Raw genomic sequence first — 18,596 nt, 5'->3', positions numbered from 1 at the left:
GGGGCAGGTCCCTCTGTGGCCTGCTGCTTCCTGTTTCATCTCTTTCCTACTCTCTTGTTCTGTTTTGGCTCGTCTAAGGAAACAATAACTTTCTCCAAAATAAACTTTATTACTAACATGAAACAAAATTTCCAGGGAAACTGAGAACTCTGGGTGTGAAGGAGGTAAGGAAACAAAGAGGGCCTGGCAGCCTCCCGGGGTTTGGGGTGTGGAGGAGAGCCCAGGAAGGACTCTCAGAGGATGGCGGTGGCAGCAGGCAGCACTTCCTGACTCATGAAAACGTCCAGGTCCAGACTGGGATCTTCCAAGTCCAGTGTCAGAAACTTGTCTACTAACATCTGGCAACTGAGGGGAGAGAGAACAGTGAGATTTATGGAAGCATGGAGAACAGAATCCCTGAGCAGAGGGAAGAGGATGCAGCACAGGAAACCCGAGACCTCGAGAATTTAGCAATTTCAGGAAGAAATTTTGAATCTTTAAAGGGCAAGTCTGAGTCCCTGAAAGGGGCAGAAGAGCTGCAGAACATGCTAGAGAGAACAAGGACCCTGGGCCTGCACTCACTTTTCCATTTGTTTCTCCTTTAGCAGCTCCTTGACAGGCTTGATGGGCTTTCCACTGCAGATCAAGTCTGAGACCTAGGACCAAGGAGGAAGGGGCAGGGGTGGGAGTGGGTGAGAGCAGAGAGAGTAAGGGTCAGAAATCCCATGGGCCCAGAAATCCAGGTCCCTCAGAGAAGCAGGGACAGTGGAAGGGAGCCCTGATGGAGGCGGTTGCTGTTTGGACCTCACCTCCTTGCCGCGAGCAATGAGTTTCTCAGGAAGCCCAGCCTGGGCAGCTGTGTGGGAGGCGTGGCTGGCACTGGCAACACCTTCACAAACCTGATAGAAGAAGACAAGGTCATTCCCATCTTCACAGGTCTCCATGGTCTTAAAAGAGAATAAAAGGGGAATGTTATCAGTCATTCTGCTTCCCGCCCCAGTCCCTTGGTCAGTTGCTGTGGAGAGTGAGAAACAGGAAGGGACATGGTCCCTGTGCTCAAGGAGCCCCTGTTCTGACGGAGAAGCCAGTTCCCAGCTCTGGGAAATGCTCGGCCTAGGGGCCCCTAGGGAGCTGGATTGGTTTCCTCACCAAATACTGCACGAGGGGCCCCTGTGGCAGCAGCTGTAGCTGAATGAGGCTCAGAAAGTTGGTGGCCACGAAGATGTGGGGGCACGTGGGCCCAAGCGCCAGCCAGTGTCGGATCACGGCCGCCAGAAGCGCGAGCCCATCCACCTGTGCAGAGGGCAAGGGTGAGGCTGTGGAACCACAGGGGCCCCGTGCGCCCCCCTCCTCCTGCCAGGCCTCTCCCGCCTCACACTCTGTTTCTTTTCCACCCACACACCCCTATTCTTTTCCAGAGGCGCAGCCGCACCCTCTTGTTCCTTAGCCCTCCTTCATTTTCCCCTCCTTAACTCCTCAACAGCTTCTCCCCTTACCGTGTTGGTTCCCTTTCCGAATTCATCGATAAGGACCAGCGACCGCTCGGTGGCATTGTTCACTGCTTTCGCCACCTGCTGGGTACCAGGTGGACAAGGGAGAGTTTCAGAAACATTCGAGGCCTGTAACGCACTGACCAGTCTGCCTGGCAGTAAAGCTGCTTGTGTGCGTGTCCACCCAACTGGACTGCAAGTTCTTTAACGGCGAGACACGTTTTGTTCATCCTTTCATTGCCGACAGTGCCTCACACAAAGCCGGGGATCGATAAAGGTTCGCGGTATTGATTCTCCTGGTCTCTGAACTGGGTGCTCCCTGCCCCTAGTGTAGAGAGCAGGCAGCAGAAGGAACGTTTTTCCTGTTCTGACATTTTTCACGGGTAGGGTTCCTTCCCCATTATCCCCCTCCCCCAACCCTCCCTCCTTTTGACCTGGTTGAGGTCGATCATGAAGGTAGAGAGGCCAAGGGAGATGGATTCACAGCTATGGATTCGGGTGAAGATGGCGTCTACTGCCCCGATTTCGGCTTCCTCTGCTGGCACAAAGCTGCCCACCAGGGCCATGAATGTGATCAAGCCTACCTGAATAGGGGAGGAGACAGGGCCCGGTGCCTCGTGTGGCTGAGGTGAAGGTGAGGCTAAACTGAGGGGAGAACAATAGATCAAGAGAGATGGACACAGTTTAACAGAAGATCACGGCCCCTTCTGCTCGCTTTAGAATCAGTAAAGGGCAGGGAGTGAGCAAAGGTACACTTTAATTCAGAGGTGGGGGAGGAGAATTCAGGCCATGGAACGATCATTAAAGCATGGCTCTCCCTCAGGTAGAGAATGAGAACTTGGGAGGAAGAGGAGCGGCGGGTGTGGGTTACGGTCTTTTCATGACAGCTGGGGTCAGAACACGGGGAGAAGAGCTGTAAGGACCTGGGTTGACTGGCAGGTGGGAGATGGAGACAATGGAGAAGATTCCAGAGGCCCAGTCTGTAGGGACTCCTCTACCTGTTTGAGGTATATGCTCTTCCCTGAGGAGTTGGGTCCAGTGATGACTTTGACCCTCCCTTTGTTCCCCCCGCATTCTGCGGAGTTGGGCACGAAGGTTCGGGCACAGAGTTCCATCAGAGGATGCCTGCAGTGGGTGGAGAGGTACCTTGCACATGGCCTGTGGATGCAGAAGATGGGGCCTTTGGGCCCCTCTTGTCTATGCCTCCACCCTTTTCTGTTCTCACCTGCCATTTTGGATTCGTACCCCAAGGAGCCGTGGGGAGTAACGGGGCCTTGAGTAGCCATAGTCCCGGGCGGCACTGGCAAGAGCCAAGAGGACGTCCAGGCGGGAGGCAAGGTCCAACACACGGGTCAAGACAGCTGCCCGTGCCAGCACCTGACACTGCAGCTGGTACATCAGCAGGGTCTCCTGGTCTGGGGCAGGTAAGGGAGGGAGCTGGGGGTCAGCTCCAGGGGAAAGTGAAGGAGAGACAAAGAGGCCAGCAGAGGGACCCAGAAACAGGCTTGCAGATACCATCTGAAATACCCAGAGACATTCAGAAAAGGCAGAGTCAGAGAGAGAGAGAGAGAGAGAGAGAGAGCAATAGCAGGAAGGAAAGGAGCCTATCAGAATCATCTCCATGCTGCCCACTCCGCTCCAGCCACTCGCTTCTCCTCACCCCGGATGTCGCAGTGCAGGTCCCCCAGCAATGCATCCAGCTCCTTGGTTCGAGCACTACGATAGTGAAGCTTCTCCTCTGAGAGGAACTGGATACAAGGGTTCAAAGCTATGGGCTTTGCTTCTCTCGATCCTCATCCTCTCTAACCCCCGCTCCAGCCCTGACCTCGATTTCTTTCTCCTTTGTCTCAGAGCTGGTAAAGATCAGAGTAAAACAACAGAAGAGGGATCCCACATTGGGCAGTGCTGATATGGGGTAAGGCCTTCCTCTCAGCTGCTCATTGACTTTCCTTATCAACCCCTACAGAGGTCAAGGGTCTCACCATGAAATCCAGACCCTCAATCTCAAAGTCATTGGTCTCCACCATGGAAGGCAGGCGGGGAATACAAAGAAGGAAGCCAATCTGTGGAGAGTAGAGAAGAGAGAAAGGAGAGAGTGAGGTACTGGGCACTTTCTTTCCTTAGAGGAAGCCAGAGTCCCCTATATCCCCCAGTGCTTCCCTCAGGGGGCTAAAGCCACCAAAAAGTGTTCATGTTCTTCAGATTTCTCCAGGGTTTTCTTATCTACTAATGTGTCCTTCATAAGCCTAATGTCCCCCTAAAAAACCCCTGGGGAGCACACCCACCCTCCTGCCCTCACCAAAGGGATGTAGATGACACTGCATGAAGGAATACGGGGGTCCAGATTTTCCAGCTCCTTCCGAGCCACCTCAGTGAGGAAACTGGGAAGTCCTGTCAGCCTTCGTTTTTCTAGGAGGGTGAAAGACACGTGGATATCAAAAGTAAGGTTCCTGCTCTGGTTGCGATGATTATCCCCAGTTGTAGTGGCCGCCTACCGAGAATGGTACCCCATCAACGGGCAGGCTCATGTTTCAGGCCTCACAGGCCCATCCGTACACCTAACACTCACTCTCATCAATTTCAGGATCTATGTTGGGGAGGACTGTGAAGCGATTTTCAGCAAGACTGCCCTCAAAGTCCACCTGAGGAGACAAGAAGTCCAGGTTCTTTACATCCAGCACCATCTCGTCCTGTTCCTCACCTCTACTTGGGCCCCTTCAGTCCCTGCTTTAACCCTAACCCTCCAAGCCTCCAAGCAGATCCCTGATATTTTGCCATCTCCTCTCACCATCCCATCCCTTGGTCATCCAGCTGACCTCAGTGTCTCCCGTGCATCCCCATCTTCCACACCACATTCCCCAGAGCCCAGTCGTTCTCTATTACCCAAACCCACCTCTCCCCTAGTTTCCCAGGAGCTCCTCCTCTTTCCTTCCACTCACCACTTTCCCAATGAGGCTGGCAATGTGGTGTAGGTCATCAGAGAACTCTTGGGCAATGTCCCGAAAGAGCTGAATGGACTGGGGCAGGGAGCGGCAAGCATCCCTCAGGCCCAGGGCACTGTACACTGTCTGTAGGAGAAATGGACAGAGGAGGGTGGTCCATACCCAGGCCGGGCTTAGGCGAGAGAACAGGGATGGACTGAGAAGAACAAAGACCAATAGGGAAAAACACAATAACAGAGACAGAGAGAAGATCTCAAATGCAAAAAAGAAACAGTGAGAGAGAAAATGGAATCTGCAGAACTCTTCACCAGGCACCACACTAAACACTGAGGCTCCAAAGACAACAAAGACAACTGGGTCCCTTGTCCTAGATGGGCTCGTGGTCTAGTAAGGAAGACAGAAATACACCCAGAAGATTTAAAAATAAAGTGGTAGCTGCTTTGATAGAGATTTGTACAATATCCCAAGAGAGAAGTTTGTACAGAGGAAGGAGAAAGAGAAACAGGGCTATGAAAGGCAGAGAAGAAGTCAATGAGCAGAAAGGGCAATGACAGCATTCGGGTAAGAGACAGCAAGAAGGGAGGGTGGGCGAGAGTCACTGAGAATGAATTCCCCGGCGTGAGTCAGTGACCCGCGGCGGCTGCTCTAACCAGGGATTAGACTGAGTGGGTAGACCCAATCCAAAGGACACTGACTGAGCCTCACTCTGTGACAGAGGCTATATAAAGTGTATAAACCAAAGAGTTTATAATCTAGCCATTATGGAAACAAGCAACAAAAACAATGACTACCCACAAAAAGGATTGACCAAGTTGTGAAACTGACTAAAATTACTAAGGAAGTTCAGAGAATAAGACTAATATGGGCTAAAATAGTTGGGATATCTTTTTTTTTTTTTTTTTTTTTTTTTTTTCCCGTACGCGGGCCTCTCACTGTTGTGGCCTCTCCCGTTGCGGAGCACAGGCTCCGGACGCGCAGGCTCAGCGGCCATGGCTCACGGGCCCAGCTGCTCCGCGGCATGTGGGATCTTCCCGGACCGGGGCACGAACCCGTATCCCCTGCATCGGCAGGCGGACTCTCAACCACTGCGCCACCAGGGAGGCCCAGTTGGGATATCTTTGCAGAGAAAAAGAAATGGGCTTGGTCTTGAATAAGGCAATTCCAAAGGGAGGAGTGTATTCTAGGTGGGGGCAAGAGCATGGGCAAATGAATAGACATAGGAATAAGAACTAACACTTATTGAATGTTTAGTACCCGCCAGGCAATATTCTAAACTTTTTACATGTGTTAATTTCATTCAAGTCTCAAAAGAATCCTAGGAGATAGGGACTAGCATGACTCCATTTTACAGGTGAGCAACCTGAAGCACAAAGAGGTAACACAATTTGCTCGAGGTCTCACAGAGAGTAAACAGAAGAGCTGGGAATTGAGCCCAGGTGTCTGGCTTTTAACCACCATGCTATCCTGAGCAGGAACATGGTGGGTCTCCCAGGCAGAGTGCTTGAATGCGGAGCCTGGCCTGGCTGAAGCCAAGGATAAATGTTAAGTAGTGGGAGGGAATATACAAATAGTCACACACATCTGCTCACGTAAAATAAAACTGAAACTACTTTATGTGTTAGGTAAATATACTGTAGAGGGCTTCCCTGGTGGCGCAGTGGTTAAAAACCCGCCTGCCAATGCAGGGGACATGGGTTCGAGCCCTGGTCGGGGAAGATCCCACGTGCCACGGAACAACTAAGCATGTGTGCCACAACTACTGAGGCTGCGCTAGGGCCCATGAGCCACAACTACTGAAGCCCGTGCACCACAACTACTAAGCCTGCACTCTAGAGCCCACAAGCCACAACTACTGAGCCCACGTTCCACAACTACTGAAGCCCGCGCACCTAGAGCCCGTGCTCTGCAACAAGGGAAGCCACCGCAATGAGAAGTCCGCACACCACAACAAAGAGTAGCCCCTGCTCGACTCGACTAGAGAAAGCCCGTGCGCAGCAACAAAGACCCGATGCAGCCAAAAATAAATAAATAAATTTAAATTAAAAATATTTTTTTTAGGCTCTGTCGCCTTCTGAGATGGCCCACACTCTGTCTGTGGAGTGTGTTTCTCCCTAAATAAATCCACTTCTTAACTATACCTTTGTTTCTCACTGAATTCCTTCTGCAATGAGACATCAAGAACCTCAAATTCACTGGGAACAGAACTATAGCAGCTGCTGCAGCAAAAAAGCTGGAAACTGAAACCATGCACAGAGAAACTTCAGACAGTCACTGGAAACTTCGAATAGCAGTGGACGAGGAGTAGCTGGAAAGCAGATATTACAGCTGGAATTCACCTTGCTATCTTGAGCTAGGTGGTAGAAGCCACATGCTGAGGATGGCAGAACAGGAAGACAGAAGGAGACTGGGTCACTGAGGACTTTATGAAACCACCCAAAAATCATGGACTGCTTATTTTTATCCTTTTCTATAAAAGATAAACTTATTTAAGCCAAAAAAATTTTTTTTAAAGGTTATCTATAGGTGGAGAGAGGGGAAAGGGATAGAAGTTACAATTAATTGACTATACCTTGTTTGGGAGATTTGACTTTGGAACTGTGTAAATATTCTACATAATTATAAGATTAAATTTTAAGAAGCAATTATTAAAAATCAAAAAAAAGAATGAAACAAATGAACATAATGTATATCCAGATAGTGACATAACCACTTGAAGTAGTGACTAAAACACAGCAATTTGACTGTATATCCTAGGGAGAACAGAAAGAACTATCCCTCCTTCCCCCCCAAAAATGTTAAATAGTATTCAATAATCATAGTTTTGGTAGTAATGGTGATATTGCTATTCTAAGACTGTTGTGGATGTAACGTAGGAAAAAGCAAATAAGTGATACTTTGATTTTCTCATTCCTAGTGTTATTGAGACACAGAATCTCCAGTATGGAAGAAGGAAATATTGAAGAGGATGAAAGTGGAATATACAAGGTAAGAACCCTGTGGTGCTGAATTTAAATAGGTGATGTCACAGATGTAGAAAACAAACTAATGGTTACCAAGGGGGAAACGGTGGGGGAGGGATAAATTGGGAGATTGGGATTGACATATACACACTACTATATATAAAATAGATACCTAATAAGGACCTACTGTATAGCACAGGGAACTCTACTCAATACTCTGTAATGACCTAAATGGGAAAAGAATCTAAAAAAGAGTGGATATATATTTATGTATAACTGATTCACTTTGCTATACAGCAGACAATATTGTAAATCAACTATACTCAAAAAAAATTAATTTAAAAAAAGAATATAGATATAGTGATCTCTGGATATCTAAAACACTAAAATAAAATAAATAGGTGATGTCAGTACTAATTTATCATGTTTTTTTTTTTTTTTAAGTTCCTAGATCTGTCCACAGAAAAGGCCTACAAGCAATAAGCAAAACATGCTGAGTACCCTCTAGCATTCACTGTGGTATACAGAAATACCATTTCTCACTAAAAGGAACCAGGGCTCCTCAGAGAAATGTCTGGTTCCGGGTCAGAACCAGTAGGTGTAAATGGTATATCTGGTACATCTTGTCAAACCAGAGAGTGGGGAAGCTATCCAAGTCTACTAGTGTCATGTTAAAGGACTCAGAAGCCAACATGAAGAGGCTCCCATTGGCCAAAGATGGAATATCTCGAACATGTGTAAAGATTAAAAATGCAGTGGCCTGAAGCACGAAGAAATCTGTAAGTTTGTAATGATACTAAAACAACAACAGCAACCAAAAAAACTCATTGGTTGCCTTGGAGGATTATGGAACTAATTTCGTATTTGCTGATAGCTGGACAGATAAAATCAGGGGGAAAAAATCAAGCAATGTTCTGTGATATCACTAGGTAACCAAAGAGTAGATGAGAGGAAGTCTTCCTTCCAGAAACATTCTAATAAATGAAGAAAGAATTAGAATAACACTACTTTGCAATCTCTAAAGAACTAATGGACTTAGATATTAAACATCAAAGACTGCTATCATCACAAAAGGAGAGTCAGACATACTGACATTATGTTCCTCCATTTATGAAACACTATTGAAAAAAATTAAACTTGAACCTGATCAAGCTTCTAGATTCAACTATTAATTTACAGAAATTCTAGAATAGAGAGAAACATGTCAAAAACAGGGCATGTAATCAGTGAAATTCAGGCTAAGGAAAACTCTGTAGGACAAATAATCCAGCTTCTTCAAGAAATACGTTGCAAGGGGGAAAGATATATATATGGAGAGATGGCGAGAGGAGGGGAGGGGGGGAGAGGGGGAGGGAGGGAGAGGGGGAGGGAGGGAGAGAGGGAGCGGGAGAGAGGGAGAGAGGGAGAGGGAGAGAGAGAGAGAGAGAGACACAGAGAGAGAGAGAGAGAGAGAGAGAATGGTGAAATGGAGAAGGAACCCATAAAGGAGACTCAGAAAGACATCATCCCATCGTTATATGAACATATTTTGATCCTAATTAAACAAACTGTAATTTAAAAAAATCATTAAAGAGATGAATAGAAATAAACATGAGATAATTAATATTAAAGAATTACATTAATTTTTAGATAAGATAATGGCATTGTTATTCTTTTTTAAAAATAATTTTCTTTTAGAAAGCATATTGAAATATTTATGGGTGCAATTATATGATGGCTGGGAATTGCTTCAAAATAATACAGGAAAAGGAAAGTGAGAGAAGATATACATGAAACAAGATTTGTATGAGTCAAAGTGTTAAAGCTACATGGTGGGTACATGGGAGTTCATTGTATTATTCTCTCTAAATTTTTTTTGACAATTTCCACAGTGCAAAGTTTTTTTAAAGGTGTTGGGATCAAATTGGACCGGGTGACGAGAGTAAAGAGGATTTGGAACACATGCTGGGGGTCTTAACCTGGACTTCTAGATTCAAGAAGGGAGGTCTTACCTTGTAGAGAACCTGCCAGTCACTGACCTTGGTGTGGGACAACTTCATGCGCTTAAGAATCAGCTAGAGTCAAACAAGGAGACAGCCGCTGTTTGCCTTCTCCCGCCCTAATGCCCCTCAAGATGCCCAGCACCCCTCAACCTCCTTCCCCACCTCCCTGCCCCCAACCCCGAGCTCACAGGCACGTTCTTGATGTGACCCAGCAATCGATGCAGCATCTGAGCCATGTCCAGATTCTGGGGTAACAGGAAAAACTGAATGACATCCAGACGGGAATTTAGTTCCCCCAGGTCCTGGGTTGGACGTGTGAACCATAGCCTGGAAGTGAGGGTTGGAGTGAGGAGACCAGAAATTACATCTGTTCTCATCACTGTCTTGATCTCAAGTTGTGAAAAATGTGCATTTGGAGGTCCCTGGGGATTGCGGCAATATGTATCTGCACTGGTAAGTACAGTGCCCTATCTATGCAGGTGTGGTTACTCGCGTCTACTGAAAATCTCTGGATGTGAGCACAACTGTGTGTATCTCGGTTTTGATGGATATGACCATGTGTCCTTCTATGTGGATATGTGATGGAATTTGTCAATATTTTAGAGGGAGAGCAGTGTGTTGAGGCATTTGAATGCCAACACTCTAGCTCTCTCTGCAGCTGAGTAGGAGTGAGTCAGAGTTTGTGTATCTGTATTTAGCTGTGAAATAGCACAGACATTCATGTCTTTTCATGTTCTTCCTATGGAAGTATATAACTGCTCCATGTAGAATAAGTCCTCAATTCGTGATAATGTTCATCCCTGCAGAGAAGAAAGTATTGGGTAGAGATACTTAAAGGGTTTCGATAACACTGTCTTATTTTTAAATTGGCTAGTGGAAACACAGAGGTTTATATTATTATTATTATTATTACCTTTTCTGTGTCTGAGGTTATTTCCTAATAAATTAAATTATTATACAGAAATAACTGTCTTATCTGTGTTCGTCTAATTCTGGGTACCCCTATCTCCCTATGGCTATGAAGAGTGTGAGATTCTACAAGGACCTGGGAGCCCACGGATTCTTTCCTACATTAGAGCAAGCCATTAGGCATATCATTTTGTGTAAGAGCCAACCTGTGGAGACACTGGGGCCTAAGGATGTGTATCTCACACTGTAGTCTACGGCCAGCTACCCTGGGTTAGAACACCCCAGGTTAGAATGAAGTGCAAGACTCATGTGGATTCGAGGGTGGGTTTAGGCACCTCTGCTCCTTGGCCACAGAGGAGCGGAGGTGTCCGAGGCAGCGTAGGCCAGTCTGTGAATACCCTCCCCACCTGGAGAGCACGAGCCTCACCAGACTTTCTTATAAAACACCTGGGTAGCTCTGACTCATGTACTTCGAGTGCCTGGAGGTCTTAGTCGAGCCAGACTCAAGTCAGCTGAGGGGATGAGGCCCTTAGAAGGTAAGCAAATTGTCCAAAGTCATGCAGCTAGTAAGAAGTACAACTGGATCTCAAACTCAGGTCTCCAGAGTGCTAGGACAGTGCTCTTTAGAGCATACTGTGACATTTAGTCACCTTCCAGGTGCCCTGTCTGGCTTCAGGCCAGCTGGGCCCTTGGCTGATCATCAGATTGTGATTCTATGCCCTGCAGGATCCTATCTAAGGAATCTGCACCCCTCCCTCACCTTTAACTCAGTTCTCTTCTCCTTTGAGAATTCCTTCCCTTTCATCCCTGGTTGAGACTAGAGATCTGTGCCTGAAGCACTAGAGAAGAACTTCGAGGTAATTAAATCACCCCACCAATTACCTGGAGATGGCCTCAGAGATAATCCTAAATTAACCTCCAAAAGACATACATTGCAGGGCAGGTGGCATGGGGAAAAGATTGTGCACCTGCAGGCTAGCAAAGGTTTCCTGAGTTTTTAGAGATGATGTAACCAGTGTGCTTGCATTCTACTGCATACAAGGCCACGTGCTGAGCTAACAGGAATGGGCCGCTGCATAGAGGTCACTCACAGCTATGAGGGCAAGTAGATTCACCAACTAATTCCAACCTGATGTGGCAGTGCAACTAGCAAATATAAACAAGCACTACGTGACCACACGGCAAAGCGCATGTCAGTCTCCTCAGAGGTGCCTGTGAAAGCTTCACCAGAAAGCTGATAGTTGGGTTGCAAGAAGATGTAAGATTTTGACAGGTGGAGAGCAGGGGAAAGACTTTCCAGAGGGAACAGCATAAACATAGGCTTGAGGGGGAATTCCCTGGCGGTCCAGTGGTTGGGACTCCACACCTTCACTGTTGAGGGCCTGGGTTTAATCCCTCGTTGGGGAACTAAGATCCCACAAGCCGCACGACCGAAAAAACAAAACAAAACAAAACAAAACATGGGTATGAGGAGGTAAGCCTGGAAATTAAAATTGAGGGGCCCTGAATGCCATACTGCTAAAGATGCGACCCTTAATCATGCAGGTAATGTGGAAACCTCCTGAGATTTATGGTTTTTTTCTACTTAAGCTTTAAAAAAAAGGGGGGTGGGGGCGTGACATGCTCAGACCTCTATTTTGGAATGAAGAACACATTGGAAAAAGAAGCGTTTAGAGGCAGAGACCAGTTTGAAGGTGAATGCAATGTTCCAGGTTAGAAATGAAGATAGCCAGAATTAGAGCAGAGGAAAGAGGGAGAAGGGGATGGCTGAGAGAGACATTTCTGGATAGAATCAATAGGTCTCAGTGAATAATTGAATATGGAGGGTGAGGGAGAAGCATCAATCCAAGGTTCAGAGCTTGAGAAGCTATATTGCCAGCAATGCCATTAACCAGAAAAGGGAATGCAGGAAGAGGAACAGGGCCAGTGGGTGTCAGTTTGGATGCTCTGAGTTTGAGCTGCCTGTGGAAATTGCAGGTGGCGATGATGTGCAAAGAGCATTCCACATAATTGAGCTCGGAACTAGAGATACATATTTGAGAGTCATCAGAGAACAGCTCAAATTTGAAGTATGTTTTTAATAATTAAAGATATTACCATGTGTACATTGCTGTCTTGTGATTCTGCTTCTGCTGCGTGTATGTGTGAAAGTCTGTGTATCATCAGTGGGTACATGTGCATCTGTGCTGACAACGTAAAATGAGAATAACACTAGCTACCACATGGGGTCGTTGTAAGGATTAAATGCATTTAGCCAGCATTTGGGAAAGGGCAGTTGTTTTCATTACTACTAAGGGTGGTGTGTTTGAGTCTACAGGTTGCCTGCATTAACCTGTAGCACGTGTGTGACTCTTACTCACCTGAGCAGTTTCTCTCCCCACTTACAGCGGCATCTGTTGAGGATTCCTGTTGGGAATTGGGGTATGGAGTGAGCCTGTTACAAGCAGGGTCAGGGAAAGCAATGTATGGATGTGTCTAAGCTGAGGCATCAGGGTCAGAGGTTTGGGTGTTCGGCTGGCTGGCCTGGGGGGCGTTCCCCAGATACAGGACACAAAGGCAGCCAAAGCCAGCGTGTGGTCACAAGTCTGAGCCGGGATTACCTTACATGGGCTTGGGGGAGGAATGGGCGCTCACAGGAACACTCAGCCAGAAAAATATGCAGAGCAGGCATAATTAGACTCACAAAAAGCCCAACACATACACATAAACATTAGACACAACCCACTGAGATGCACAGTGAAACCATGTGTTTACTTGGGGTGATGTCCCCAATACACCCTAAAGCCTGAAACAACTATAGGAAATAAAGACTCTATGCAAAGCAAACATGGGAGTTATGCAGTTACATAACTCTCCTCTATACATAGGGCCTCCCAAAGTCCCTAGACAGGTACACCACTAGTAGAAATATTCATACAAACCCAAGGAATAAACATGGAATTGGTAGAGTAAGAAATGACACGCAAATGACACTGGACAACTATACTGGACAAGGTTTCGGGAAGATGCCCAAACTGAGGGAGGGTACAAAGAGGTTAATAAAGCTGGATTGGGACTTCCCTGGTAGCGTAGTGGTTAAGAATCCACCTGCCAATGCAGGGGACACGGGTTCGAGCCCTGATCCGGAAAGATCCCACATGCCGCAGAGCAACTAAGCCCGTGCTTCACAACTACTGAGCCTGCGCTATAGAACCCGCGAGCCACAACTACTGAGCCCACGCGCGGCAACTACTGAAGCCCCCACGCCTAGAGCCCGTGCTCTGCAACAGGAGAAGTCACTGCAATGAGAAGCCCACACACCGCAATGAAGAGCAGCCCCCGTTCGCTGCAACTAGAGAAAGCCTGAGTGCAACAACGAAGACCCAACGCAGCCAAAAATAAAAAAAATTAAGAAAAAAAAAAAAAAAGAAGCTGGATTGGAGCAGAAGAGACAGCTGGCAATGGGGTGAGGTGGAAAGAGAGGGGCTGGGATACATCTTTGGAGGCAGCTGTTTTTCTGGCAGGCCTGTGTAGTGTGGGATGAGGGAGGGGGCACACCTACCAAAGAGGCTGAGCCCCTCCTTGAGTCCACTGGCCACTTTGTACACTGAGGGGTGAGGCTCACTCTTAAATATCTGCAGAACACTATCAGGGAGAAATTAGGGTAATTTGTATCTTAAAAGGTAATTGAGAAAATGGAATGGGGATTGGGAACACCTCCTGAGATGAAGTCTTGATGTAAGGTTTCTCCCTCACTGCTCTCTGCCTCAGTTTCTCCCTTTAGAAAAGGAGGGTGACGCCTTTGTGCTTTTCTTCTTCTCTCCCCTCACCCCGCTTCTCTTTCCTTCAGGGAGAGAGCTCTTAATAGCCCCAGGATTAAAGAAATTAGAGCCCAGTTAAGGATTATTAGAGCATTAAGCTTAATCCTTCTCCCTCCCCAAAGATGACAGCCTGCCTCCATCTCCTTACCTGTAAGTGTCTTGATCTATGCTCACCAGATGGGTCCTGAGGACAGAAAACAAGCAGAAAGGAAGGTGGCTGGGGTATGAGAGCTCTGAGTTCATTCTCAAGTTATACCCGCTTAGCTCTCCTTCAAGAGTACTGTCTCAGTTTTCTCCCCAGAGCTCCACACCCTCTCAGGAGTTCCTGCGTGTCCTAGAGCACTTTACCAGATGGGTCACAGCCAACGCCCCCCATCCCGTCTTACTTTCCAGGCCTCCCAATCCCACCTTACTTTGGTTGAGGTTAGGGTAAATGACCTACAACACAAATTTCTTAAAGCCTAGGATGGGGATGCTGACGTTACAGTCTTCCAGTTCAACTCCGATTCTTCTTCGACCCATGAACTTCAGCAGCCCTCCAAGTGCTCGAACCTAGGAGGGGATCAGTAGTGGAGGTGGGGTAAATCCCAACGTCTTGGAGGCTGGACGACACCAGGAAAAACTATTATTTTCCAGGGCTGGGCTAGTATCTCCCAGGACTCAAACCTAGTCTCCAGGTGCTTGTGCCTTTCTCTAACCTGCTGCAACCCAGCCCTTCTCTTGCGGGACCCATCTCACCGTGAGGAGGCAGTCAAAGGGGATGATGGAGGAGAGGAAGAGGATTTTCTCAGTGGCGGTCATGGAGTCTGGGATGAAGGAGTAGTTTCCAGAAAGGAGGCGCTGTTTGCTTATCTCCAGGCCTATTTTGAGGGAAGAAGGGAGGGAAAGATCTTATAGCCCGATTCTTCACCTTATTTTAAGAATGAGAAAACAGAAGCAAGAGAGATGATGTGGCTTGCCAAATTCACACAGGCAGTTAACGTAAAGCTGAGACAAGAGGCAAATTTTCAGACTCTTTATTCTACATATACTATAAAGAGGTTTGGCTGGGAACATAAACTGAGAAAGATAAATGGCTCAGGAGAGGAAGATATCTGTCTGGAATTGGGGATTTGGGGTCAAAAAAAATCATATTAACAGAGGAACTAATAACATGAATGCCCTCACATCTAATTTAGGATAGAACATTCCCTGTCCTTTTTGCAAAACCTGGGAAGGTTATGGAAGCATCTTCTAGATGAACGAGGTCACTGAGGCAGTGCCTTTTTTTTTTTTTTTTTTTTTTAAGGGGCAAATGGCTTTGGCTTAAAGGGGAAAATGCCAACAATCAAAGCTGACCAAAAAGTGTTACTGCTCCCTCTTCTCACGGAAGGCCCTCATCCCTAGACAAGCCTAAGCTGCAGGTTATTAAAGGGTAGGGATTAGGAGAGATCGTGGGGAGACTGGTCATGGGGCTTGAAGAACACAAAGGTTTAGAATGAGATAGGGCTGAGGGGAGACCTCTGATGATGAAGGTGGAGTTAGGAGAAAGGGTCAGAAAACTGGGATGGGGGATTGGGCAAAGCAAAAGGGAGGAGATACCAAAATCCACACTTGGCAAAAATATGATTTCAGGTCTCTTAGGCTCTCTGTGCTCTTGGGAGGCTGTGACGGAGACAAAGAAAGGGCCATCAGTCTGTACATCTCAGTCCTTCTGCTGCTGTCCCACCTTCCCTCTCACCCAATTCTGGTCTCCTGGCTGTAGCTCCCCCCAAGACCCTTTAGTCTCCTGGAACATTCCATAATTTAGTCCTTCCCCATTTTCCCTCTCTCCCTTACTCAGTCCTTACCAAGCTTCCCCAGAAACCGAGTCATAGTCTCATCCTGTTTGGCGCTCGTGACCACAGACTGGGGATCGATTTCATCCAGAACTTGGAATGAAAATGGAGACCAAATGAGTTCAAGGATCTTTATCTTTTGACTAAGAGGGAACCCGTAGCCCTCTCCTTGCTATCTCCCTTCACCCCTCAGAGACTTATTTCCTCCTTCTAAGAGTAGGGAGTGCCCCCCACATTGGAAGCGTAAGTCGGAGTCAGACATGAGATTAGAAAAGGAAAGAGTAGTAAGACTGATGGGGTGGTGGGAGGGGAAGAGGGGTGCCCAGGAGATTATCACTAGACTGTAAACCCTTAAAGGACAGACATGACTGATGTGCCCAGGACTGTATCTCCAGCTCCTGGTACATTTGTGAATAATGAGATGAATTCCTAAAAACAACAAAGGGGGGGCCTCTAGGGGTCAACTAATAAAAATAGATTGAGTCAGGTAAGGACCTACGAGTGAAATACGTTTCTAATCCCAGAGTAGAGGAATTCCTAGTTCTGTCCTCACCTCTCTGGAGCAGCTTGAGGCTCTCGTGGTCTGGGGCATCTGGCATAAAGTAGATGGTGGAGTCACTAGTGTTATAGTAGGCAATGCCCAGGTATCCTGAGTTCCACAGCACACACAGATGAATCTGTCCGGCAAGGAAGAAAGGAAACTAATATTTGAACCAACCACTCGTTAAGTGCAGGGTTGAGGCATGCCACATTTAATTTTAATTATTTTATCAACTCTCTGAGATAGGCATCGTCACCCCCATTCAGTTAATGTGAAACCGACATTCGGCGGAGGGAAGTGACTGGCCCAGCTCTTGTTCCCAGCCCCTTTAGAGTCTAACAACCAGACGTTCCAATCAACTCTCTGCTCTCCAGATTCGAGCTCTTGCTCCTCCGACATCGCCTCTCCGCCCCACCCCCAGACCTCCGCGGGCTCCTCCTCTTCCTCCTCCTCGGCCTCCCGGGGGTCCGGCACTGGGGCCGGGCTGGGGAAGCTGGCCGAGGCCTCCCCGGGTCCCGGTCCCTGCGGCGTCCTGCCTGGGGTCGCTCCTACGGAGGCCATGGCGTTGGAGGCTCTGTGGATGAAGAAAATGAAGGCGGTTCAGGAGCGAGATCTCACCCGCGAGGAGGCGGGGGTAGCGGGGCGCGCAGAAATGCAACTCCACTGAGAACTAATGGGAGAGGGCTGAGGGGCAGGGCTGCTAGGGCCTTCGAGAGCTATGGTCACAGGTGCAGGGCATCTGGAGGGGCGACTTCTCGGGTATTTCACTAAAGTACAGACTGTGGAAAACACCACTCGCCCCACCCTCATTCCTGTCACGCGAAGGTTGTATTTGGAGACGGTCTGAGGGTCCTGTGGGGCAAGTTTTGCACGCCTCCTCTCTCCGCCCCTGCCAAACGAGCCCCCAAGATCACAGCCTCAGGCTCTTGACTTCCCCACCCAGTTGCGGACAGCTCGCGGCGTTTTCCCGCCTTTTCAGTCACCTGGGTCGCTACGTGCGCGAGACCGCGTCACTAAATGCCGCGGGCCTGCGGGAGGGTGCGCCGACGCGAGGGCGGGGTGCGCGCGCACACGCCCCGCCTTCTTAGCCGCTATTGGTCGAAGAGACCCGGATCCTGCCTAGAGATCCAACAGGGCGAGAGGGAGGAGGGGACCGCAGAGAAAGCTGGACGATGATTGGCCTATTCGCATATGGGGCGGTGCCAGAACGTTCAGACTTCCCGCCCTCTGCTGTTGCCTAGCAACCGGGCCTCTGGCCCTTGATTGACATGGGGTGGAGCCTGTGAGAAGGTCCTTAGCAGAGCTGGAGTCCGAGCCCCCGGAACGGGTCTAGGGGCGTTGGGTAATCTGGAGAGGAGGCCGACCTTGAACAGAGACGCGTTTTGGGGGGGGGTTTGTTTTTGTTTTTGTTTTTTCTGGAGAGTGGAGATAAGCAACATCAATTCAACCTATGCCAACAATTCTAACTTAATATTTATAATGAGCTTAGAACAGTGCCTGGCAAACATAGTAAGAGCTCCGTGAGTGTTTTAAATAAATAAGCGGAAATAAGAAGCGAGGCTCCTATCTCAGCCCACCTTTGCCTGTTTCCTGGGTGCAGAGTATGATCACTCCCATAGGGACACCACAGGGCCTAATTAATAATTTCAGCGCCCCAAGAGAAGTTGGAAGCATTCGAATTTCACCAAGTTCTGGCAGAGAGAAGCAGACCTGCTAAAAAACACCTACACCCCTACTGAAACGTGCCCCTACCCCTGCGCGCGCGCGCGCGCGCGCACACACACACACACACACACACACACACCCTAAGGACAGAAGGGTGTCATTCATTCATTCTGGGCCAGGTGGTGGACTCAAAACAGGGAACATAATTAAATCCCTACTCAATGAGCCTAATTTTTGAGTGTGTGTGTCTGAGGGGAGGAGAAGCAAGGAGATAGTGAAGGAGAAAGAAATAAACAATTATATACTTTTAAAAACACCTCTTAAAATACATCTTCACCCCCAGCTTTGTTCTGGGTACTCTGAGATGCGGAGATCCCACCCAAGAGCTTAGGAAAGATGGTAACCTGGCTCTGCTAACCAATGATTGGAAAATCCCTTCTAGTGAGAAAGGTGGGGGAGTGAGTTAAGGGCTAGGTTAATGGTTACCCCTGGCAAATTGTTTAGCAACGGG

General features: G+C 48.0%; 1 protein-coding gene across 5 annotated transcripts; it reads right to left on the bottom strand.

Moving 5' to 3' along the window:
• Window positions 1-7: 7 nt before the first annotated feature.
• Window positions 8-17,460, bottom strand: MSH5 (mutS homolog 5). Of its 5 annotated transcripts, none has more exons than XM_060109073.1 (25): window positions 17,404-17,460; window positions 16,844-16,994; window positions 16,433-16,556; window positions 15,892-15,972; window positions 15,644-15,706; window positions 14,801-14,922; window positions 14,505-14,614; window positions 14,211-14,246; window positions 13,804-13,886; window positions 12,623-12,668; window positions 9,542-9,680; window positions 9,363-9,425; window positions 4,409-4,537; window positions 4,039-4,111; window positions 3,769-3,878; window positions 3,452-3,532; window positions 3,130-3,217; window positions 2,695-2,884; window positions 2,468-2,594; window positions 1,904-2,053; window positions 1,476-1,550; window positions 1,129-1,272; window positions 789-926; window positions 562-635; window positions 9-345 (listed from the first exon to the last, which is right to left on the bottom strand). In XM_060109073.1, the coding sequence occupies exons 2-25, from the start codon at window positions 16,979-16,981 to the stop codon at window positions 234-236; spliced, it is 2,496 nt and encodes an 831-aa protein (XP_059965056.1). In that variant the 5' UTR covers window positions 16,982-16,994; window positions 17,404-17,460; the 3' UTR covers window positions 9-233. The 5 variants fall into 5 exon arrangements, with proteins under 5 accessions (XP_059965058.1, XP_059965056.1, XP_059965055.1 ...); XM_060109072.1 differs by lacking the exon at window positions 17,404-17,460 and adding an exon at window positions 17,225-17,363; XM_060109074.1 differs by lacking the exon at window positions 17,404-17,460 and adding an exon at window positions 17,225-17,363 and having other exon boundaries at window positions 10-345; window positions 789-878.
• Between the last annotated feature and the right edge of the window lie 1,136 nt (window positions 17,461-18,596).

This window comes from Mesoplodon densirostris, chromosome 10, assembly GCF_025265405.1.
Source record: "Mesoplodon densirostris isolate mMesDen1 chromosome 10, mMesDen1 primary haplotype, whole genome shotgun sequence".
NCBI lineage: Eukaryota > Metazoa > Chordata > Mammalia > Artiodactyla > Ziphiidae > Mesoplodon > Mesoplodon densirostris.
The sequence above is the reverse complement of the archived record's forward strand: the minus strand, read 5'-3'. Positions and strand labels throughout refer to the sequence as shown.